Below are 25,892 nucleotides of genomic sequence, written 5' to 3'. Positions count from 1 at the left end.
TCCATTTCAGCTACTGGATGGTTTTTAATATAACCCTATCGTTTACCTACCTAGCTGACTGGACTGAGCTTGCTTTCTTGTATTAATGTAAAGTTCGTTCATGCATGAATACTCTGAAATCATTGTTATATACACTTTTTATTTTTATGTTTCATATTTTACACAAATGTTTTTTTCAAAGCAATTTTTATGGGTTTAGTAGCTGTATTTGTTCTAGCGACTGGCAGAAACATCCACATTTGAAAGGGAACAAGTTCTGCATTCTCTGGAAAAAAGGCATTTGCAAGTCTATTTTCAACTAATAGCCTTGAAGATGAAACACTTTAAATGCACCCATGAGTTACCTAGTCTTCAGCTCCTTTGACTGATGCTTCCACATTTCATGGGCACCAGCATCCATTATTTAAAAGTAGGTGGAAACACAGTAAAATGTAATCCCCACTCCCCCTTCCCCGATACGTACGCACTTACCTGACTGGCAGTGCAGTTCGATAAGCATGTCTTGTTATCCGCAGCAAGGTAAAAGTTAGTGGGACAGGCACAAGTATACATCTTGTCAGGGGCTAGAAGGCATAAATGACTGCAACCACCATTGTTTATTGTACATAGATGTTTAGACACTGTCGACAGAATAGCAAAAGAATATCAGAGTCTATTATTTCAGTATACATTAGAGCATCTGCTTTATAGAAGAAAAAAAATGTATTACATATACTATTTTTACAATGGAACGTCTCAAATCAAAAACCTGCAAGAGGTACCCTTTATCTTTTGCCTTTAAGCTATTCTCAGTTGTATGCAAAAATTTATTACTATGGATGTAGATTCAATACTGAAAAATGAGAGGAAGAAAAAAGCATTACGTTTTTGTTACAATGAGACAAAAAATTAGCTTATCTAGGTCAAGTGCCAAATTGTATCCAGTTACAATTCAAATACAGGGACATCAGGAGATCAAACACAATCATAACGCCTACATTCTCTGACATTCCTTCAGTCCAACAAGATTCTAAATAACAGTATTCTTCTGTATTATTAACACTCTCTTACTTTTCAAATAATAAGGTTAAATATTTTCATAACACACTGTTCCCATCTTGATAAGTTGCATTACAGTCCAAGTTACCACTTAACAGTTCTGTAACTTCCAGTCAGTATCTAGATTAATTTTTAAGCACCCAAATTGGTATCTCGCCACTGAACAAGATATATCACATTTATTTAATACCAGATATATTTATACATTAAACACAGATTTATATTTAAAAATGCTAATTTGAAAACTTCCACAGTTTGAAACAAAACAGAAATAAAGATAAATCAGTGCAGATAAACAAGCTCCCATTAACGCAGCAACTGGCTACTAAGTGAAATATATCAACGTGCTGTACGGAAAGCATAGACAGAATAATTACCATCAGGTTGCCTATAAGAATGATACACCTGGATGTCTGTTATGGTATGCCATGAGTTAATCAGTGATAATCTGTCTGATCCAGAGGTTTTGTGGGCACGGCTGAGTGATTTGGTTTTCCCATCTGTCCAGTAGATGTAGTCTTCAAACAATGTTAGTGCAATCACCCCTGGAATATCTTGATTAGGGACTGTAAGAAGAGATGCTAAGATTAATGTTCACTCTTGGAAGACTGCCAGTTAAAATATTCCATACCGAATGGGCTGACAGATACAACTGCTATATAATGTCTTGAGAATAATTGTCATGACAATATGTCAAGCCTAGAGGGTTCTTTATTACCAGTTACGATAAAGATGGATGGGTTACGAGCTCTGCTTGCTTAGAATTAGTTGGCCCAATCAGTGTCAAGGAAATGAAAGAATTTCAGTTAACAAAAATCACCTCCAGATTCTAAACCAATAACATGTTAAGCTTTAAAATAGTACATAACATAAATACAACTTAACCCACTCTTTACAGAAGGCCAATATTCATTTGCTGGTTTAGGGGAATAAAAGTTATTAGAAAACATCCAAAATGTAAGGTATATACTGTGTGTGTATGCACTGTGTTTAACACTCTTTAAGACAACTAACAGTATTTTATTTCGGCAAAATATACTGACAAGAGAGAGGGGCGAAAAAAAAAGTTTTGCTTTAAAACAAACACAGCAGTGAGAGGGCTTATTGCTTATTCCTAGCTTAAGTAACCATACAATTTAAAAAAATAAACAAAGCGATGATAATACCCGATTGTTGCAATGTCACAAAAATTATGAGCCAACTTCATTTTAAAAAGGGTGGAAGGACAAAAGGGAGAAAAAGCTTTGGAGCGTTCTTTAGCGTACTGTATACATTTTAATCTTGAACTATTTGTTCTTGGTAAACAAAAACTGAACTCCTTTTTTTTTTTCTTTTAAGGTGTATAGCTGTAATCATAAATATCACAGGAGAATATCTGACCACATGGTCAATTTGTAAATTATAATCTTTTGTCACTGAATCACTGTACTACTGATAGAGTTGAAAAGACAGATCAGAACAGCTGAGTCTGCCATTTTTAGCAAGTACATCCTGAACACCTTTACCTTGTTTTCTTAGATGAAAATTGCTTCATCTTTTTAACTGGAATGTGCTTAAATAGAGTTGGCAAATCTCAAATTCTGGTTGGAACATTTCATAGTTCACTGACAATTGATGACTGATACCGAGTATGCAGAATGACAACTTAGCAAATTCAACTTCATATACAATAGCCTTGCCGATAGTGAACTCCAGTGTAGGGTACGTTGCCTGTTGTGCAAGGAAACCTTGCTTCTTAGACCTGAAATTATTTTCCCTTCTTGTATGTTACATATACCATAGCCATCATACTGAAATAACAGTATGAAAGAGTTTCATAACATTTCTAAGAAATTAGGCAAAGTGCAAAGAAATCTTAATTTTGGCACTTAGGCAACTTTGGCATGGTTCCTTACATAGTATAGTACCCCCAAGAAAAGCTTTTGTAATTTCCCTTATTTGTAGAACATTATTGGGAAAAGGGAATCTACAAACTAGAAGTGAATCACTCCCCATGGTGATTGTTGCTATCCTGTTCCTCTGAGCAAGGAAGGGAAGAATTCTTGAAGTACCAGTACTTTTAGTTTTGCTGCCAAAGTAACAAATCAAGTACAACAAAATAAGAATACAGAAACTATAAGTACAGGTATTTCCATTATATTGATTCTTTTTCTTCTTTCCTCTTTTTCCTTATTTTCTCACCACTGGATTTATCAGAATAAATTGCCAGAAAAACCTCCTAGATTCAGGAAAACACCCAAAGGCTAGAGCAGGCTTTGTCTGTCTACTGGAAGACCTATATGTATTATTACCTAATTAGATCAACTACTTGCATGTTTATTTTCTCCCCACTCTGCTCTGGAGTGAACTAAATAACTCCCTTGGTGGGGAAAATACGCTGTAGACTACACAACAGTACCCAGCTTCACCCTCAATGTAGTATGGAGAGTGGGGGGAGCTCTAGTACTGCAAACAGTGAAAGGAACCCTGCCCCTAGTCACAACTGAGCATAAGCAGTCAAATCCCAGTCCTTACCCGGGTTTTTTAATGTTCTTTTGCTTAACATGGGTGATTTTCCTTGAACCTTCTCAAGAGATTCCTTAAGCTCTGCACACGTCTTTGATAAAGATGAATTCAACTTAATACTGTTCCAGACAAGGCACGTATCTCTAATTTTAATTTTAAAAAGTGAATGAGCTTTAAAATGCTTTAGCATAATTATTAATTGGGAATACTAACTATCATATCATATGCTTATTACCAGATTACTGCAATTAATTAAGGAAGCAGAGAATTTACGCATTCATGTCATTTGGAAAAAGGAAATTATCTTTTTTTGATTTGATGAAAAAGTTCATCAAAATCTGTGTACATGCATGCTCTGTAAAAGAAACACTTTTCTGTTTGAATCACTATCCAATATTTCAGCAGATCCCTAAAAACCTGACTCTCTCAGACTTCCTCTGTTGCCACTCTCCTCCAGTTAGTTACTTCACTGAATTTAAGTCATTCAGTTGCTTTATTGTGCTATTCTATTTACCATGGGATTTTGAGTACATCTGGGCACAATCCATTGTGCTATCTTTATAGATGGAGACTTAGGTACATTAAACTCAGCACTTTTTATTTTAGGTAGATTATAAACATTTCCTATTGAAAGTTTTCTTGTAACTTCTAAGTCATGTGATTGTGCCACAGCACAAAAATTAAAAGACAAGCAGGAATTTTAGGTACATCTGCAAAACTGCAGGAAATTCTCCACTGATCTTAAAGGGTAGTTTCTAATGAGAAATACAAACCAGGCAGATAGAAGAAGCAGGAAGGAACAGCAGAAAGAGAAACTGCTACTCTGAGTGAAACCCTGAAGCTATCCATAAACCTATTTATTTTATTTTTGCTTGAGTTCAGGACAAATATTTGTTCGTTTAAATTATGACCCTTGCTGCTACTTTTGACATCAAATTAAAGATGTCAAAGGTACTACTCCAGTCTTTCTAAATAAAACAAATGTGCTTTTTTCATCGTCTGTTTTCTCTTACTCTGATCACAGTTAGGATTAAAATAAGAATAAATGGGCATGTAAAAGCCTTAATGCACATGAAGAGGATTTACATCGGAAAATTATTTTGATTTCGTCATCTTTATTATTCCCCACCAATGAAAAATATGTCTAGCAGTCATCCTCTTTTTTGGCCATCCAGGAATTACAAGTAAACACCATAACCTGAGTATAGATGTATCAGTAAATGCTTACTTTTGTTTCTGTGTATGTTTGTGGGTTGCCATAGAATTTATCCTAGCTTCAACAGATTATATCTACATCAGAATCCAGATGAAACTTTATATTCATGAACTAAAGAAGATTCAGGAGAGTAACACATACCGTCTGTATTGTCTCATCGCACCTTATTAATAGGGAATATCTAAGTTAAATGTGTGGCGTAAAATGTTAAATACTACAGTTAGAGCACTGCCTTTCAGAAAACTGTTCTTTGAGTCAAGTACATTTTTCTTAGATTTTTTTTTAAAGCCAATTCTGTAAGCACCAGGTTTAAAAGCTTAAATGTTCCAATTATCTTAAAAACAAAACCACAGTATCAAACACAATGTAAAGAGTATTATACTCTCTTTTTTACAGTCTTTAAAAGAAGTATGACAGAGTATATCTGTTCCTAAAAGCTGGATTTTCCATTAATACCACATATTGGTCAGAAGGTGAAACTGTCAATGGTGTAAACACCCCAACATTAGGGTTGTAGTTTGTCCTGCCACTGCTTCTTATTTCTGAGTAACTTTATAAGTTTAATGGGCTTCTGCGTTAAAGTCAACTTTTCGTTAAGTCATGTTCAACACAAACTTGATCAAAATGCTTTGAGAAGCTTGTACCGTTTATAGCTGTAAAAGCTGTATGTGTTCTGTTGTGACTATGAAACTCAGAGAAAGTTATTAAAAAAAATTAAATCAAGGAAGCAATAAATGGACTGTGTTAAATAAAATAGTACAAATAAATAAATGTAAATAAAAAGCTACATAAAGTAAAACACATAGAAAATTGGTATCACTGGATACAAATATTTCTTATACTTTTATTGGTCAGCTTATAATTTTTATAAAAGCTCTTATAAAATAAGAATTAATAATAATTACATAATATAAAATATCTTATTAAAATTATTCTAAGCTGACCATAAAACTCAATGTATTTTCTTGCAGTTGATACATCTGTAAAGACTGAGAGAAGTTTCTGAAAACAGGCATTCAATGGCAGCTAATTCTGGTTTACTTTATTGTTTAAGGAATAGTTTTATCACAGCTGAATATTATTTTTCTTTAACTTTTAGTATATTATAAACAATGGAACATCAGAACTGTTGACATGTAATAGGTTGTAAAATCTACAGTTCACATAAACTATAAATGACCAAAAAAAAGAACACAAAAGCGTGAGGGAATTTTTACATCTTATTTTCTGATGGAGCAGTAAAATAGCCTCTCATGCTCTTTATTCTTTACCATTGAGGACATCAGTGTTTCAAGCTTTCCAAAATTTCAGGCGGTGACAACTATTGATTTATCATAGATGTATGTAGTAGAAGAAACACCCACTTACTTTCCTCAGTCTTTCCTTTAACTTCAAGACAACCTTAGCTGCATTTCTGATCTACCTCGTCATAAATGACATACATTAGTTACATGTTGCAATACTAATTACTAACCTCACAGCATACATTACGATGTGAATCGCAGTTTTAAACAGGAAAGCAAGACTACTTGCTCTCCTTTCTTTGGCAAGCACTGTGAAAAGGGACTACTTTCTGCAAATTCAGATTAAAGCCAGGTTAGTCCTAACTGTAAGTACCTCTGCTTCCCCTGCATCACTTATTTGAAAACATTTGATCAAGATGTCTACTTGACAATCCATTAGTAAGAAAGTAATATGTTCTGTTAAACACAAAAATTACATTACACCACCGTAAGTGTCAGATATTGACCAGCAAATTCATGGAAAATTTAAATAGTCATATTTTAAACACAGAGCCATGAGAATTGCACTCACTTAGTATTAATTACTTTCTAGAATTACCTATGTATTCAATAGATTTTTATTTTTTTTCTTTTAAGGTTTCTCATAACAATGTCACCCTATGGCCTCTATGAAAGCTTCCAAAATTAAGTAAGCTGAAGCCCAATCCATATCTCAAAACACTCAGCAAAAATAACTAATAAAACACCCCACCTGCAGACAAATAATCCACTGCATACAGCTTTAGCAGTCCCTAAGTATTTTACTAGACCAGTCCTTACTACACAGGCTTTTCCCCCCTAATTATTAGAGCTTCAAACCATTAAATAATCCCTTGCAACCCATGCATATTACTTTACTTTTCTCTCAGATGAAGAAATCTCAACAAGTATAACTGAAGCGCAGTTCAATGAGAAAAGGGGTAACTGCCCAACTGCCGTAGGACTCAGACTCCATCGTCATGGATGGGCACACCGGACAGCTGCTATGGCATAAGGGAAGAGGCAAGGAGTGCCTTTAGCCCCTTTCATAAATCCTTGCCTGAACAGTATTACTCCGCTGACTGCTTCCACTGAGTCCCAACTAGCTATTTCAGTGACTCAAGTTTCTTACAGCTTACGATACAGTACATCTCAGAACATATATGCCAGTTTTCATATACTGCAATGTACACTATGTATCATATACGAGTAAAAAATGCTTTACTTTGTGCTAGTGATACAATCTTATTAATTCAAACTGATAATTACTTTGACTTTCAAGACTGTGCTCTTCTTATTTGTGTAATAAAATGCATTATGGGGGCATATTCAACAACTTACTCAACAATTATGAGGGACAAAAAACATGGAATGCAAAATCACAACCGTGAGTAATTTCTGAAGGAAAGCCTCACCTGAAATTTGCCTTTGTGATTCCTTTTCCTACCACAGCCTCCTCCTGCCAGAGATGGGCGAGTCCCTTGCAATCCCTCCTTTTCTAACAGGCCTTCTACTGCCACCTCTAGTTCTCTACTGAGGTTTCATTCTATACATAGATTATGGATTCTCTTACACTGAATGCTAATCCCAAACAGAGCTTGACTAAACAACAACAAGATGATGAGAAATGTGATAAGAAAGAGAAGGCAGAAAAGAGAAGGCATGCCCAGGCCTATCAGAAAGCTGCAGAAAATACGAGGAAGAAATACAGGTGGGTAGTAAAAGGGGAAAAAAGGGGAGGCTGCCAACAGATCAGAAGCAGTGGAAAATAAAAGTTATTAGATATTTGAACACAAATAAAAATGACAATAGATGACACACTAAAGGGAGGTAAAGTGCTGCATGAACTTAAGGGAAGAAGAGCCACAGAACTCTGTAAGAGGGAACACAATTATGTAGACATATGAGAAGCATGCACAGACTTAAAATGTACATGTCTCTCTCTCCTGCATTTTGTACTAATTATGAATTTATATTCTTGGATAAAATGCTGTAAGTCATATCTGTGAGAAAAATGTCTACTTTTCTCTTGTGTGAACTCTGTTTCCCTTATATTTTCTGAGTACATCTACTCAAACATAAAAAAATGTTCATTTGATTTCAGGGGTGAAAATCATGCCATCTACGATTTCTTAACTACAAAACACGCCTACTGAAGAAGCCATACAGAAGTGAAGCCCAATCTCACTCAGCTCTTAGTGAAACATAAATATTTCCCAAAGTAAAAGCATATACTCTAACTAAAACAAACAACAAAAAAAGTCTCTCTCTTTTACTAGCTCTTGTCAGCTAGTAAAATCCATGTGCCAAGAAAGTGTCCTTAAAAAGGACAAATGCTGACTACTTCTAACCAGGGAACACTACAAAAATATCTGTACTCCATCATGTCCACCAAGGTTAGATTTTCTTTGGTGTTCAGCTGCTGTTCAAGCTGAAGCTCGCTGATCACTTCCGAGATAGAAAGAGATCTGTCCCTTTCCTTTCCAAAAACAAGGGAGTGCAACCTTGCCCCGCCCCTATGCAAAGTCTACAAGAAGAGAAGGGGTGAAAGATTCCTGCTATGCTCCTCCCAAAAATGCACCCAGATAGAGCTCCAGTGCTGGTAAGTAATTGCTAAAGGTAATTAATTGTTGTTAAGCAACATTTTAAATGACCTTCTTCCCTCTCCGTGGCATTAGAGGAGTTTCTGTTTAAGAATTTTGGCACCCAAAGACAGAAAATTTACATCGGTGATAAAACCTTAAAAAACAAGCTACATTATTTTGTGTTCCACTCTCTGAAAGTCTTGATTTCCTGAACTGCAATAAAATAAAAAGCCTACTGACATCTTGACCCAAATGGAACCAGTGACAAACTCTTGGGAAGAATTAAGAGTACTCCAAAGACAACCTGCATCAAGGAAGAACAACACTTAATAGAAAAATAGCCCTCATACCTACAAAACCAAATAAACTTGTTGGAAATTGCTGATCTTCTCTTGTGCTGCAGTTACTGGTCCATACTGTCCTCTTTTCCATTTGAACCCTCTTGTAACCATTTTTGTCTCATTTTACATTCAATTTGTAACCTCTTCAAGACACAGTCAATACTTTTTTTATTTCTGTATAATACTCCTGATACCTGCTCCTTTTTGACAAAGGATTTGAAGTGCTTAGACAATAAAATTAATAATGAATAATGACAATATGATAATGTCTATTAAACTTGTGAAAAAGTGTGTAATTTTGACAGATGTAATTAAATTTAAACACTAATTAACACATTAAAACACTGATTTTTTTTAAAGATGAGACATTTTATAATCACTATTACTTTTATTAAATTGACACTTTGTTTAAAAAGCCAAACCTGTCAAACTCAATCGACAGAAAAAAAACATTATTCATCGAATATAGTTAACAACATGTGCATGCATACATATTTCTTTCTGCAAATATAATATATGCATCACACGTCATAGAATGACAGGGGTTGGAAGGGACCTCTGGGGATCATCTAGTGCAACCCCTCCCTACCCCCCTGAGCACTTTGCATAGGAATGCATCCAGGTGAGTTCTGAGTATTTCCAGAGAAGGAGACTCCACAGCCTCTCTGGGCAGCTTGTTCCAGTGCTCTGCCACCCTCAAAGGAAACAAGTTCCTCCTCATGTTTAGATGGAACTTCCTAGGACCAAGTTTGTGCCCGTTACCTCTCATCCTGTCACTGGCCACCACTGAAAAGAGACTGGCCCCATCCTCCTGGCACCCACCCCTGAAGTATTTATAAGCATTAGTAAGATCCACCCCTCAGTCTTCTCTTCTCCAGACTAAAAAGACCCAAGTCCCTCAGCCTTTCCTCAGAAGAAAGATGTTCCAGTCCCCTGATCATCTTTGCTGTACCCTCTCCAACAGTTCCCCGTCCTTCTTGAACCGGGGAGCCCAGAACTGGACACAGCACTCCGGATGTGCCCTCACCAGGGCAGAGCAGAGGGGGAGGATAACCTCCCTCGCCCTGCTAGCCACACTCTTCTGGATGCACCCCAGGATGCCATTGGCCTTCTTGGCCCCATGGGCACATTGCTGGCTCATGGCCATCCTGTTGTCCCCCAGGACTCCCAGGTCCCTTTCCACAGAGCTGCTCTCCAGCAGGTCAGCCCCTCACCTGTACTGATGCCTGGGGTTACTCCTCCCCAGGTGCAGTACCCTACACTTGCCTCTGTCGAATTTCATCCATACCGGGTAAGTATGGAAGATTCAAGTCCTAGCATTATGTGGTAGGATATTTTGTCAGTCAAAAAACGTAATTAAAATAGTGAAATCTGAGAATATTTCAGTATAATAAACTCATACAAAAATTGTTATACGTCCCAAAACTACTATCACAAAAGAAGCAGGAAATTTATACTTAAATCTAAACATCTTAAGGCACAAATATATCTGTGGTATTAAAGCTGACAATAGCATATGACTTATAGTGATACCATGAGAAGAGTTGAATAAATTTTCAGAAATCTGCCTATAAAATTTGTTGATCAAATCTAGGACTGAAATATTTTATTGTCCCACTTTAAAATGTTTTATTGCCTTTTTAATTTTACTGCGAGCAGTTGTTTATATGTCAGTTACCCCACAGTAGTATGGCGTACCATGCTGTCACAGCAGTGATTAAGTTATTCTCAAATATATACAAGCCACTATTTGAGTAGAATGACTCATAGCATGCTAATGAGTTTCAAAGATTCTTTAATTCATTTTCAAATTTATAGAGACCATTTACGTGCCCACCAGCCCCTACACCTTAGACCCATGTCTTGCCCTTGGTTTCAATATTCATCCCTCCCTGCCTCCCAGGCTATTCCTTCCTTCATCTTTGCATCTCCATGCTCCTGCCCAGATTATCTCCTGCCATCATCCAGCTGAGCACATAAACTGCTAAGGCCCTTTGGTTTATCTCATTTATCTTCTACCACAACTACAGGAGCTGTTCAACACTCTGCAACTTTCTTCATCAAAACCGGGAGGCTGCCTCTTGCCTCCCATTTTTGATTGCGTTGATCTGAACAGGGGGAGACGCTGTGACACAAGCAAAACTGTATTTTATGTTCTCTGTTCTGGTTGCTTTCTGACAGGAACAACTGCATGGAAAGTAATGCCCATCCCTTAAAATTCGTGATGGAACACATCCAGCTCATAGGAAAACTTCATAGACTTTACCAGTGAATGTCTGCCAAGTTTTTAATGATCATGTAGAAAAACTGTTTTCAGAAGTTTATAATCTAATCAGATTTGGACATGTTATCACAGGAATAGTGGAAGATACAGAAACCAACCTGTTGGCAATCTTCATAAACTGGGCTCCATAAACTGGAGACTGTGGAACCTTAGGTAATGTAACTGTGTGAATTGCCTTTAATATAGGTGAATCTGTGTATTTTTCCTGAATATTATCCTTTAAAAGAAATAGAATACAATAAAATAAAATAATCAGATTTAGGAAGACATATGAATTGGAGAATTTTATCTGAACAGTTATGAAAACTGAATCTAGAATGCAATAGTGGAGGTGAAGCAATTACCAGTCTCTGCTATCAGATGTGGCTATGAGTGATTCTATAGACTCAAAAGTTAGGAAAAAGTTGTTGCAATATCAGAACTACTATTTATTTCTCATCTGCTGTGAGAAACCCTCTTTTTAGACTTCTCTAATTTTTGAACTATGAAAGCTGCAGTATAAAACTGGAAGGAACTGGTTACTATAATCTCTTAGATTACTTTTACATTACAACAATTTAGTAAATAACTGGATTTACTCTTTTATAAAACTGTGGTGGCAGAGTTCAGAATTAGACACAAATACTCACTTTCTAACTACAAAGCCCTTACAAATAGCAATTTTTGAAATTATAGGTGCTAAAAACAAAAAAAGGTTATAATCTCCAAACCCCCTTATACTTGATACTTTAAAACTTGCATATATGTACACCAATTCTGAAGTTTGTAAACACTCAGGCAGAAGCCAACTCTGAAGAAAAGGCTTTTTCAAACTGAGATACTATAGGAAAGTTTCTCTCTGTTAACTATATTACAGCTGAAGAAGTCATTTACAAATACTGAATTCATTTAAGGTTCAACACTTTTCCACTGCTTAATTTTCATGCTCCTGTAAGATGAAGCAACACAGTGCTCAACTTCTGTTTTTACAGTATAAAACATCAAAGAGCTTGACACAGTTAAGGACTAATCTCAGCTCAGAGAAGCTTCTGTACTTCCTAAACTGGACTATCAGATTCCACTTTTATAGTTTCATTATACTGAAATTCTCATCTTCAAAGAGTGAAATGGGAAAATGGTAGGCACCTCTGGGTTTTAAGAGCTCTGAAGGATAGGAAAACCTGCATGAGGCAATCAGATACCTAGGGACCTGCGAAGCTTGCATCTCCTCTGGGCAGTGGGAACCAAAAGCAGCTGTTAAGTTTGACAAATTCTTAAATGTTTTTTTTTTAAAGCTCACAGAAGTAAACCAGCTTAGTGCTTAGCCAGATTAGTACTTCAATGCTTGCTTAATCATTTACTGTGCATAACATTCGTCAATGCTGCAGTGCTAAATTGGCTAAGCTCTAAAGACAGTTTACATAATCAAGCATTAAACTTCAAACAGATAAGCAAGGTCATTGCTGCCCCTAGTGCCAAGAAGAGCTCCCAAGTACTGTAAGATTTCTGGCCTAGTTAGCATGTTTTCAAAGTTCTTACTAGAACTCTCTTGATAATTATAAAAGCCCATTTCTCTATTGAAATGCAGAGGAACTTTACAAGAGAAAAGCAGCAGATGTTCTCTTTTCCTGAAAAATCTTTAAGATTTGTCAGAAAGGAAGAAAAAAACCAACTTGTTTCAAAAGGTGTTAACACTAAGATCTAAATACATGTAAACTCCCATTGCATGGAATAAACACTCCTTGGTTTAACATACAGCATGTCAATAATTAGCCTAAGACTGCTCTGTTTGTCCACCAGATGTATCTAGTGCAGAGCACAGAACACTTAAGTCTATCTCATATGATAATATCTTTATGATACAAGATCCACCCATTCTGATAAGATACTTATTTGCTGGGTCTTGTGAAATCTCTGTGGCATTTTCTAATACATTTTCTAACAGGTAATTTAAGATAGAAAAAACATATTCTCAGAAAAAACTCACAGCAAGCTAGCCTTCTCCTCAAATGATATTGAGGATATCATCATCCTTGCCCAACCTGATTTCCTTCTATGACGAGGTGACCCACCTAGCGGATGAAGGAAAGGCTGCGGATATTGTCTACCTGGACTTTAGTAAAGCCTTTGACACCGTCTCCCACAGTACTCTCCTGGAGAAACTGGTGGCTCGTGGCTTAGACAGGTGCACTCTTCGCTGGGTGAAAAACTGGCTGGACGGTCGACCCCAGAGAGTCGTGGTGAATGGAGTTAAATCTGGTTGGTGGCAGGTCACAAGCGGAGTCCCCAAGGGCTCAGTTTTGGGACCAGTCTTGTTTAATATATTTATCGATGATCTGGATGAGGGGATTGAGTGCTCCCTCAGTAAGTTCGCAGATGACACCAAGTTGGGCAGGAGTGTTGATCTGCTGGAGGGTAGGAAGGCTCTGCAGAGGGATCTGGACAGGCTGCATCGATGGGCTGAGGCCAACTGTAGGAGGTTCAACAAGGCCAAGTGGCGAATCCTGCACGTGGGTCACAACAACCCCATGCAACGCTACAGGCTTGGGGACGAGTGGCTGGAAAGCTGCCCGGCAGAAAAGGACCTGGGGGTGTTGATCGACAGCCGGCTCAATATGAGCCAGCAGTGTGCCCAGGTGGCCAAGAAGGCCAACGGCATCCTGGCCTGTATCAGAAACAGTGTGGCCAGCAAGAGTAGGGAGGGGATCGTGCCCCTGTACTCGGCACTGGTGAGGCCGCACCTGGAATGCTGTGTTCAGTGTTGGGCCCCTCACTACAAGAAGGACATTGAGAGCAACTCAATGAGCATGTCCAGAGAAGGGCAACGAAGCTGGTGAGGGGTCTGGAGCACAAGTCTTATGAGAAGCGGCTGAGAGAACTGGGGCTGTTCAGTCTGGAGAAGAGGAGGCTGAGGGGAGACATCATCGCTTTTCAAAATTACCTGAAAGGGGGTTGCAGAGAGGTGGGTGTTGGTCTCTTCTCCCAAGTGACTAGTGATAGGACAAGAGGAAATGGCCTCAAGTTGCGCCAGGGGAAGTTTAGGCTGGTTATTAGGAAAAATTTCTTTCCTGAGAGAGTGGTGAAGCATTGGAACAGGCTGCCCAGGGAGGTGGTGGAGTCACCATCACTGGAGGTGTTCAAAAAAACACGTGGCATTGAGGGACATGGTTTAGTGGGCATGGTGGTGTTGCGTTGATGGTTGGAATTGATGATCTTACAGGTCTTTTCCAACCTCAGTGATTCTGTGAAATGTCACAGAAACAGGTGAAAAAAATACTTAGCTGACGATAACTAGCACTTCACATTGCATAACTTACATGATTCCCATTTAGAATCTTTTCTCTGCTCCATGACTATGTATTTTATGGTCATCATATCTGTGCCTTTATCCTTCTCCATTTGAAAACACAAAGAACAGAATAAACTCAACCATCCCTTAATTAACTTTGACAATACAAAGTGTCTCAAAATGACAAAGGAAAATGGACCATGAAATCCATGTGAAAAATATGTCCTCAAGAAACTCAGTTATCACAAGATATAAAACTGATCTTTCTCATTTAAGTGCTTATCAACATGGGTTACAGTTTCTCATACCAGAAAGCTGGAAGGGATCACAGTTTCACTTCCTCTTAACCCCAACCACTGAACTTCCCCAAGTTTCCCTTATTAGGACACTTAATTTGCAATGGTTAAATTTTATCTTCCAGAAGTAGTTCTAGTCTTGTGCTGAAACACGAAAACATGCAACATGTCTGACATGCCTGACAGGACAAGAGGAAATGGCCTCAAGTTGGGCCAGGGGAGGTTCAGGGTGGATATTAGGAAAAATTTCTTTACTGAGAGAGTGGTGAAACACTGGAATAAGCTGCCCAGGGAAGTGGTGGAGTCACCATCACTAGAGGGGTTCAAGGAACGTGTGGACGAGGCATTGTGGTACATGTTTAATGGGCATGGTGGTGTTAGTTGATGGTTGGTCTTGATCTTACAGGTCTTTTCCAGCCTTAATGTTTCTGTGAAAATTTGTTAGTTTGTTCCAGGAGAAGGGGGGAGGCAGGGAAAAGATTCTGATTAAAGATAAATTGATCATTATGTAGGAGCTTTGCAAAATTCTCAAAACATCCTTTGGAGCACCTAGAGGCATGTTTCATCCTTTTCAGACACCAAGAATTCTATCACTTCTTTGTTAAATCCACAGAAACTTTTCTACAACTTGATTTTGGTTTGATAATAACATTTTTAGTGAAGCTCTTGACAACAGAAAGTGACAAACAACATTAGCTAAGGAGAAAATCTTCCTCCCACATAATTTAAATGCCTCAGGATCTTTCTCCCAAAGCATGTTTATTATTGCTTGATTATTTGTATATCATCTGTACTTAAAACAGACATCTCAGAAGTAGTATGATACCAGGTTTACACAAAGTCACTGTCACTTTTGGAGATTCCCTCAGATATTTAACTGGTACCAAATTTTCATTAATTTTCATTCATAAATGGAAACGGTTAAACTATCAGGAACAAAAGCCTACAGAATGTCCCGTAATACTTGACTTTTAACACTTTCACTGTAATACCTAGAGAGTCAGACATGCTCCTAAGAGAGTCATGAACGCATTCAGCTGTCTAAAACTAGCAGTGGTGGTGCTCTGTTGAATGAGGAAGAGAATTTGTTGTATGAAACACTGCTCTTCACCTTTGTGACAAAATTCCTTCTTCTCTAGGTTCACGTATCCTCAGGGGAAGACATTTACTCTGTCAATATAAAAGCATTTGAAGCTGATTTTACCCACTCGGGCAAGAGAAATCCACAGGCTGGAGACCGAAGCAACGGACACCAAAGACAGCGTGACTGGAATTTTGCGGATATCTTCTGAAATTCAGTGATAGGAGGATATTTTCCAAGAAAGGAAAATTCTGAAACTTTCAGGTTGAAAAAGAAAATCGAGAAAGTTTTGATCACCGCAGTCTCGTTAGTGCTAAGAGAGACACACTGGCCATTATTTACTTCTTTTCCTTAAAAGATACAGGAAGAAAAGTAAAAGGATAATTGTACGAGAACAAACTAGAAGGATAGCAGCACAGGGAATAACATCAAGAGGAGTACAGAGCTTTGCTTCATCTGTCAGAAAAATAGACTGTCAGCAGGAATCCAGCCGGCACTGGAGGTATGTCTGGGCAAGTACTGCTTAGGTGAGCAGGTTATGACTGTCCTGTGCTCTTTGCAAAAACCTTGGAAGTTAATGCTGAGATTAATGCCAATGTTTACAGCTCTTATAGCTATTGCCGTAGTCTCTCCAAACTACCATCTCAAATAAGTGCCATTGAATTGTTCATTATCTATTTACAACTCACTATTCACGAATAGAAGGGCTAGAAAACTTTTTCTTTGTTTATTTCACAGCAAAGCTTCAATCTGAAAATAAAGTAGTTATCTCATGAACTCTGGTTTGGAGAAAACCTGGAGGCACCCAGTATGAGATAAAGGCCTAGAAAAGCCCAAATGCATGAAGTTTTACCAGGATAGCAGCAGTTCTGAGGTTTGGGTAAAGCTTGTGGAAGGGAGCTCAAGTAACACTGTTCATTCTCAGAAAAAAACCCACCTACACACCAGTACTGAGTATTTCATATATTCTAATTAAAGTGAAAGATCTTTAATTATACCATTTGGAATATAAGAACTATTCATCATATTGTAAAACTTTTTTTTTTTTTTAAACTCTTTCTAGAGAAAAGATACTAGCTTTTTAATTATCTGTTAGGCGAGAAGCAGAACACAGGGATAAAAATTACTTCATTACATAAGTATTTCCAAAGTTATTATTTTATCCATCTACCAGGAAAGCCCCAAATTACATTTGCAATACTGGCCTTGTTGACTCATGCTGAGCAGACTAATGGGTATTTCCAGGCTGGAGAAGAGGCTGCTTTTAGCTGCATTCTGACACACGGCACAGAGGACATATCCCTTCCACTTTTAACAGCCAAGTGACACTGGCTTTGTAACTTGGTTGAGAACATGTGTTGTGAATATATACTAGAGTATGGAATTGATAGGGCAGCCTCTGACTGCTGAGGCTGTTCCTACAGTTTCTGTTTTCATTCGACATTTTTTCCATTGACATTTATTACTGCATGTTTAAAAATTATTTATATTCATAACAGAGAAGGAATAGGGAAAGCAACTTTTAAAATACTGATTAAAAGGAAAAAATGTATCAATAAAGGTTGCAAAAATGTTTTAACGTACAGTTTTTACATAATTATACATAACACGCAAAGCACCTTCAAATTAAGAATTATCAAAAAAAGAAAATAAAAAAAAGCTGCTGACCAACCTTTATGTCTATGAGATCCATCCATGTCAGAAAACTCAATATGATTTTCATCAGCCCAATACAGTCTATGGTTGACATAATCTATTGTAAGAGCCATAGGTCTAGATATCTGTGTTTCTATGACAACTGTTTGACTGGAGCCATCCATTCCAACACGGCCAATGTGAGGATACTCACAGCAATCAATCCAGTACAAGTATCTATAAAACAAAATACAACAGCTGCTTCGTTTAGAGATGCAAAAATAACAACAATTAATAATTATTTAGTTGGTCTCAAGAAAAAAATCAGTAATTATTCTGTAATGTTTCCCTTTTCCAGGTAGATTTTTGGATTTTTCTAGACTTGTCTGTAAATAAGCGTGCTAAATGTAAAGGATTTGAATAGCAGAGTCCTCACGTTAGATGTGATTTCATCAAATTCATTACGAACTAGTAAAAAGTGCATTTAAATTGCTTAGTCTTGATACCTTAGAATTTGAAGCACCGCCCAGACTGGACTTTGCAAATCTCCCATCGTTCAAAAAATGGCATCACTGCTAAACTTACGACAAATATTGTATTACAGTTACCTTTCTTTTTTTAACACATATTACAAAACCTTGTTTTGTTGTTAATAGTAGTATGATGCAAATTGTATTACTTCAAGAAGTACTAGTTCCAAAACATTAGAACAGTTTCTCACATAAAGGGCTTAAAAATGGGCAAAGCACTGAGAAAGACTGTTGGAAAGCTGAGCAGCAATTTTCTCTTCAATATGCTATTTAGCAACAGTACAGAGCACGTTTTAAAAGAAAAAAAAGAAAAACTCCTATTATTTGGCACATAGATGCATGTTGCTTCTGCTATATGCCATTACTTAGAACCTCAGGATAGATCTTTCCAGCTGGGAAGCTGATATGCTTCTACTCTACAGGTCTTGGACAGGCTCTCAAAAACCCCGATGCAGCTCATATTCTTAATAGCCATCTGCAATACTACTTGTGTGTGGGAGGAAATGGTGGCCCTAAGAACAGATACAGGTATCCTACAAAACACAGGTGCAATATGTTGGCAGTGAGCCTGTTCCACATAAGCAGTGGAGAAAGGGAACTTTCTCCACTGACTCCAACAGAAAACTTTTTCTTTGGAAATATATCATTACTATTGTATGGCATCAGCAATATAGTTGATTTAGCATTTCTCATTCATGAGCAAAAAAGATACAATTAATACTATTTCAACTCTGAATTTGAAATGCAAACACAGGTTTTATTTCCAGCAGCTTTCCTTATTAAAATAAACAAACAAATAAATATATACATTTAAAAAAAAAATAGCTTGGCCTCAGAAAACTAAGTCTGTACACATAGTGTGCGCTGAGCAGCAGCACAGTAAGTTTATTATGCCTGTGTATATCCAAACTCTCCTGGAACACTGGGGCTCTTTGTACAAACTTTCTAGAGTTGATCTTTGCATACACAGGGAACACATTCTGGATGTCCAGCCAACCAGAGAGATATACCATGTATTAGTATCTTGACTACATTTAAGAAACTTCTTCATCCTCCCTGCCAAATTTTACAGGGAATAAAAGGTACAGTTACAAGAAAATCCAATGCTAGTTCTAAGAACTGGTAGAAAACGGCTTTTCTCTTAAAAATAGTAAAATAGATAGGTTACATTTCTTAGCTAGGAAACACACTGGTTTTCTTTGTTTTGGTAGAGTCCAGACCAACTCAACAATTTTCTCCTGTCACTGACATTTGAGATGATTATTTGAACCTTAGAATTTAGAGATGGAAACAAATCATTAATTTGCCATGATACTATAATAGTGTTATAAGACACTACAATAGCTTTATACATCCAATTTATGCAGATGTATCCTAACGTTCCACAAAATGGAATGGAATATGGAATTCAGATCTAAAAGGATATAGGGCAAAATTTCCATAGTCCATATTTTATTTATTCAGAGACTAGATAATAATTTAAGTATTACTATTCAGAAGTATTAATTTTCTTAAAGATTATGTGCAGCATAAATATTTATTTAAGAGAATACGTTTGGTTAGAAATCCACCAGGTTTTAATCACTTTCAGTTAAATGTACTGTGATGTTTTAGTGGATAGTGTTAATAGAGATGATAGTTTATTGTGAACTGAGAGGCCTTTGTTTTCGAGGCATTAACTGCATATTGGGACATACAGACCCAGCAAGCACTGGCTGTGGCATTACACTTATTGTCACATAACCAGGAAATACCTCAATGTTTTTTTATGTTTTTATGCATTTTCTGTTTCAAGATATAAAATCTTTCTTCTTCTTTTGAATTAGACGCTGGCATGAAATGGTTAGCTGGTTTATTTGAGTCTCTCTAATGCTTATTTGGTTTTGATCAAATAGAAATGGCTAGAAAGTTTCTGGTAAAAAAACCAAACAAATCAAAACAAACAAACAGAAGAAAGTAAAAAGGGCTTCTATCTCTTAGGGTTGGAAAAGATGACCTTCAGTGGTCCATTCCAACCTCAACCATTCTGAGATTCTGTGAAAATCAAATAGTAAATAAATTTGTTAATAGAAAGATGACTTCTTTTCTTTCTTTCTTTCTCTTTAAAATTCATAGCATTAGGTTAATTTTCTCAAGGACATCCATTTTATAGGAAAAATTATAATCTTTTAAAATTAGAATATCACTGTGATAAAAAATGTCCATGGTTCCTATAGCTCTCACACCAGTCAAGAAATCAAAAATGGTAGTGGTGTTCAAAACAGCACTCAGAATACCAGCACAGATTTCTGTTAAAAAATAAATTATAAATCATGCAATAATCAATAAAATTAGCAATTAAAGGTACCAGTTAACAAACTACTTAAACTAACTACGCAGTTCTCACTTCTTATCATTGTTGCAATAAATTTTTCAAGCATATTGGTCATTTCAAATTTCTGAAAACTGAAGTTAGAAACTAAGTCTCCTAAAATAAATGCCTTGTATCCTAATAATTAATCAGTCCAGTTATTAGACTTCTGTGCAAAACAAAACTTCAATTTTAGAATAAAAATGGCAAAAGCTATCTTCAAATTATGTGGGATTAAACATTTGCACTCTTCGATTAACATGCAAAAACTATGAGAAAAAAGTCTTCAAATATGTGGTAGCTGAGTGGCCTAAATCATTTTGGAAACTAGTAAACACAGGAAAGAATGCTGACAAGATAGTTCACTTCAGTGAATAAATGAAACAAAACAGAAGAATTGTCTCCCATGTAATATGAACTTTTTGTTATTTAGTAACACACTTCTTAAAAAAACATAGGGATATTTTTTGAAATATCTGCTTTCCTCCTACAAAAATAAAACATTTACAGAGTAGTAAATATAACAAAACATGGTTTAGTACCTCCATTCTATTATACCAGTTTTATATGTAATGACGATACAGCAAGCATTGTTAATGTATTTTAGACTACTGATATCCAGTGTAACTGAAAGTTAGATAATGAAAAACTAATTAGTATTCCCTATCTTCTGTTTTTATAAAAATATTTAAATATAAAATTAGGATTAAAGATTAATTACTACAAAATGGCTGCTTCATACCCAGCTTGAGGATCTAAGGACAGATCTCTAGGAAACTTCACTCTTTTGCTCACAAGGACGGTAGGGTACAAGCCATTGAGTTTAGACACCTCAATAATTCTCTTTTCAGTGTCAGACCAATAGAGATTCTTCCCAATCCAATCGACAGCCAGTGCATTGGGAACAGCTGTATTGTGGACTACCTAGAAAAGCAAAAATTACATAAATTATTCATCTAAATACCAGGAAAAGGAACAACAATTCAAGAGTTAATAATACAATATCGAGAGGTTGGATATATGATGCAGTGACACACGACGTGCGAAAAATAGGTATTATCCCCTGTTAAACAATGACGCTTCTGAAGTAACGACACTTCTTAAGTAACTAAGACAACGTGCCACTTTGCTTACAAAAGGGAGAATGAAGAATACCATGATGTAGTAAATATAAAATTTCCAACTCCCCTGCATTATGCACTAAATTTGAAGAATTCTGTATCTTTCATTTTTCCTCTTAAGTTTCTAATCTTCCTTTTGTCTTAATTAAAAAAAAAAAAAAGACTTTTTTCCCTTTACTTTTCTGTTTATTTTTCACAGAACAGAATGGAGATAAGGCTTCTCTACCTGTAGCGTGCCCTCAAACATATCTGCTTATTAGCTCACCAGTTCTCTCATCAGTCTACATTGGCATATATTTCATTTTAATATCACAGTGGTGCCATATGTCATCATGACAGAGAGGCCATAAGGGCACCCAACTCAAGCAAACAGGAAAAAATTACCTAGTTGGAAAATAAATACTGTTCCCTTATTTTCAACATTCATATGGCATAAGAAAGAGGAACTTTCTAAGAATTCGTTAAATTTCAAAAGGACTATGTTATTAAGGAATAAACTGAGATACAGAAGCAATTTAGTGACCTACTGGAAAGCCTATGCTCTACTGACAGGGATGTGTTATTCTCAAGGTTTTTGATGACTTGAATAATTTTGAGACTTGAACAAATGCCTCTAGATATACATGATTACAAATCTCATCGTGATTGTATGACTCAATCTTGCTTGGCTGGGAGTACTCCATGTTAAGTGTTGAGTGACATTTGAATATTCCCAATCATTAGAGTCTAACTTCTTCTAGGCTTAAAAATTCCATTCCTGAGAAGGTCTAATTCTGATCTATTCTATTCCTGATTAGGCCTGTGCAACTAGAACTTAAGAAAAAAAAAAACACAGAGAGAGCAATACTTGAAAATATTTGAGATTTCTTAAGTACTAATAATGGGTTTATTACTGTTGTGTACATTCTAATTTATCACCACCTTTACCACTAAAAGTATGTGCAATAGAGTATAAACTTTACACATAAACCTGATTACATATAACTGAATGTGTTATTTTTAATTTTATTTACCATTCGAAGATACTGAAAAGCCTTCAAGATAAGAAGGGACACTGAAATATTTTAAACCAATTTTATAGTTATGAATATGTAAAAACACCTTTTCAGGTTATTACATTATTTATCACCTTATAAGATCTTTTTAAAATTAAATCCAGGCATGCACCAATTTTTTAATATTAATAAAATACTTTATTCACAGCAAAGACATTGAGTTATTTTCATTACCAGTGTAGTTAAGGAGAGAGAAAAACAAACTGAAGACCACAGAAAATTGTATATGAAGAAATAATACATCAGTGTATTTACACAGCCTACACAGAATTATACCTCTTCTTTTTCTTTGGCATCCTCTAAACCACACTGAACTGCCAATTCAGTCAAATGTCAATTGTCCTTATCTCTATTTTAAATAAGATACAAATGCAATTAAATTTTACCAGGACTTGCTAGCTCATGCTGTGTTTGTATGCATATACTGAAACCTCACAAGCTGGGTTAAAACCATGAAGGAGCATTTCCCCAAAATACTCAAAAAATTTAATTCTAGTAATGACATTATTAATCCCCAATTACCTTGATGTCACTTCCGTTTAAACACATTCTGTTTATGCGACTGCCGTTTGGTCTGCTGGAATCAATCCAATAGATGAACTCTTCTCTGTAGTCGAAGTCTATTGCAATCACATTGTTCAGCCCCTACAAAAAGAAGAAAAAAAGTCCATTTATTCAAATGTTTGAATACGAACTGTTTGATAGCATTCAGAATGCAAAATACCTTGCATGTAATATTCAAAATGCTTTATTTTACTGACTGCGTGTTTTTGAAGTACCTCTCTCATTTTTCCATACACTAGAATAAGATAAAAATTGTAAAAGAAATAAATATGGTGACAAAGAACTATCTCATTTCAAAAATGCAGATGACGTATGAAACTACATGAAGTGTCTGCGTTTTTCTTTCCTATTATTAAAATGACCTTTAGCAGTACAAACTTTAACTTTTGCTCAATTTCCCTGTTAATTACTACCTTTGGCATTACTTTGGCAAACTAGATGACATTCATTTTATAACAATAAATTCAGAAATAGCATAAAATTTATTAGCTTTACTAAATGAAAACATTTCATCATTAATATAAATTAATCAGGAATTCAAAACTGTGATGTTCAAAAAAGCATTCACTTTAATTCCTGAATAAGGAGGTTTTCAATTCGTAGATGCTATATTGTAGGTACTGCGTACATAGATACATGTGTATACACACCCACACAGAGGCAGTATATACATAAAGCATGAAAGTTAGAGATCTGGCAGGGATTTGGAAGTCTCCCATGGCTCCAATTACTAAGCCAAGAAGTTGTAAGAAAGACTGGTGATCATATCGGAGGTAGTCCTACAGGTTGGAAAGAGCAGTCATATAATAATGGCTTTACATCCCAAATGGCAGATACGAAGGAGAGGTATTGCATTCAGATGATGGCTCTTATTTCCTTATCTGAGAATAGGAAAGCCTTGCCCCATAATCTGCTTAATATTCTGATATGTAGTGAAATCACAATTATTCTTCATATACAAAGATGATGTTATCAATCAAAGATGGAGCAGCAGTGGTAAAAAGAAGGGATGCAGTTTGCACTTCTTTTAAAGCCGCAAGATCAGTTTATCAATTCTGTTATCAGCCCAATGACATTCTACTCTCAGGTAGATCAGCAACCTCCCTTGTTAATGTAATTCATAGTTGTAGAGGGGGTGTGCTGGACTAGCTAGGTCTAAAATAAACAACTTAGAACAACAATATTTAATTGTACAGAAAGTGACATATGGCTTATCTGCCAACTACTACAGCGTAATACGGTAAATCTATCTTTTGATCAAAATGTGGAGGAAAAGAGTGATTATGCTGCACAAACAATCATTAAAGAAAGCCTGAAACACTACAGTGTTGGAGGACCACTCGCATTTTCAGAAATCACGTATCCATGCACACTGTGTTTTAACAAAATGAACTGCAGTTCTGTCAGTCATAACTGTGCCGCAAAACACTTTTCCTGTCTCTTCTTCTACTATTAGTATAAATGCATCTACAGGTAAACCCTCACCCCAAATTCTTAACAGAGACAACAGGTGAATGAACACAACAGACTATAGAAATCAAAGTCAGTAATTTGTGAAAAATTAACCTTATATCTCTATATTCCACAACACTGTAAAAGTTTCTTAAGTATCCAGATTAATTGACTGCCTGCAAGTCTTTGGTTTCAAGTGTTCTATTTTGGGTCAGTTCAGTTCCAATATTTATCAGAACATCAACTGCAGGTACATCTGCAATAGAGTTCTCTGTCCACACAACATCTCCTCTTCATGGTCTACTTGTCACTTTTAAGTCCTCCTAGCATAATTCTTTCTCATTTCTCATGTAATCTGCTTTTAGAAGGAATAGGGAAGCTTTCAAATGGCATCAGCTGCATTAGTCTCTCATCTTAAACCTGTGGTTTTGTTTGTCTCTTACACACAGCACACGGTATCCTAGGCCATGATTTGCATTCCCTTAGTGCCCCAATTAAAAAAATGCAGGTAAAGTCACAAATCATGAGAAAGTTTCTCTCTATCTACTCTGTCTATGGAAACCCTAAGAATTTTGATGACTAGGAGTGAAGGAAATGGAAGGCAAAGAACATACATGAGATGCAATTCAAACAGTTGTACTGTTTATGTATATTTGGAAAAAAAAAAAAAGAGGAAAAAGCTGGCACGTAACAACTCAGAGAAGACTGAATGAATACCTACTTTCAGCTCCTTTACTCTGAGTTTATATGAACAACTGTTAGAATGGCGAAGCACAGATCAAATACACAGAGAAGGGTGGTTTTGCTCCTTTGCCAGAGCAGCTCTGGTATTTGCCTTCATCTGGTAGATGTCTACGAGACGACCCATCATAACATTACAAGGACAAAAATATGTCCTTATGAAGAAGACAGCCCACCTGTTCTGCTGGTATAGCTCCCTCTTTTGCTTTCAAATCTGGATGCTTTTAAAAATGCCGTATTTGTAGGACCAAAGGCCAGTAGGTTGAATAGCAGAGGTGTTTATTAGACTAGTGAATTAATGTGATATGGAAAACACATGTTCTCTTCAATGGCTGGAGCTATACGGTCTCTAACATACTGAAGAGGAGTCCATTAATTTCAAGACTGATGACGCTCTGAGCCAATCTGTCAGCACCAACCATAAAGAAAATTTACTATTGCTCCCCTCTTTTCACAGGCTTCTATTAATAGATATACCAGCAAAAGAGGAGAAAGGCAGTGAGATGTCAATGAGAGGTAGTCAGAAGGATTTCAGAAGAACAAACAGACTTTAAGATAATGCTTGCTA

The 25,892-nt window shown here is 36.4% G+C and overlaps 1 protein-coding gene across 1 annotated transcript in view; it reads right to left on the bottom strand.

Annotated features, from left to right (window-relative positions):
- The window catches only part of LRP1B (LDL receptor related protein 1B), a 587,356-nt gene that overhangs the window by 92,325 nt on the left and 469,139 nt on the right, over positions 1-25,892 (bottom strand). The window contains exons 57-61 of the mRNA XM_059820081.1: positions 23,090-23,212; positions 21,134-21,315; positions 17,549-17,748; positions 1,416-1,604; positions 472-620 (exon numbers count right to left, since the gene is read on the bottom strand). Of these exons, the coding sequence (XP_059676064.1) occupies positions 472-620; positions 1,416-1,604; positions 17,549-17,748; positions 21,134-21,315; positions 23,090-23,212 (843 nt within the window). The remainder of the gene's footprint in view (positions 1-471; positions 621-1,415; positions 1,605-17,548; positions 17,749-21,133; positions 21,316-23,089; positions 23,213-25,892) is intronic.

The sequence above is a fragment of the Gavia stellata genome, chromosome 8, assembly GCF_030936135.1.
Source record: "Gavia stellata isolate bGavSte3 chromosome 8, bGavSte3.hap2, whole genome shotgun sequence".
NCBI lineage: Eukaryota > Metazoa > Chordata > Aves > Gaviiformes > Gaviidae > Gavia > Gavia stellata.
This window is presented reverse-complemented; position numbering and strand designations above follow the sequence as displayed.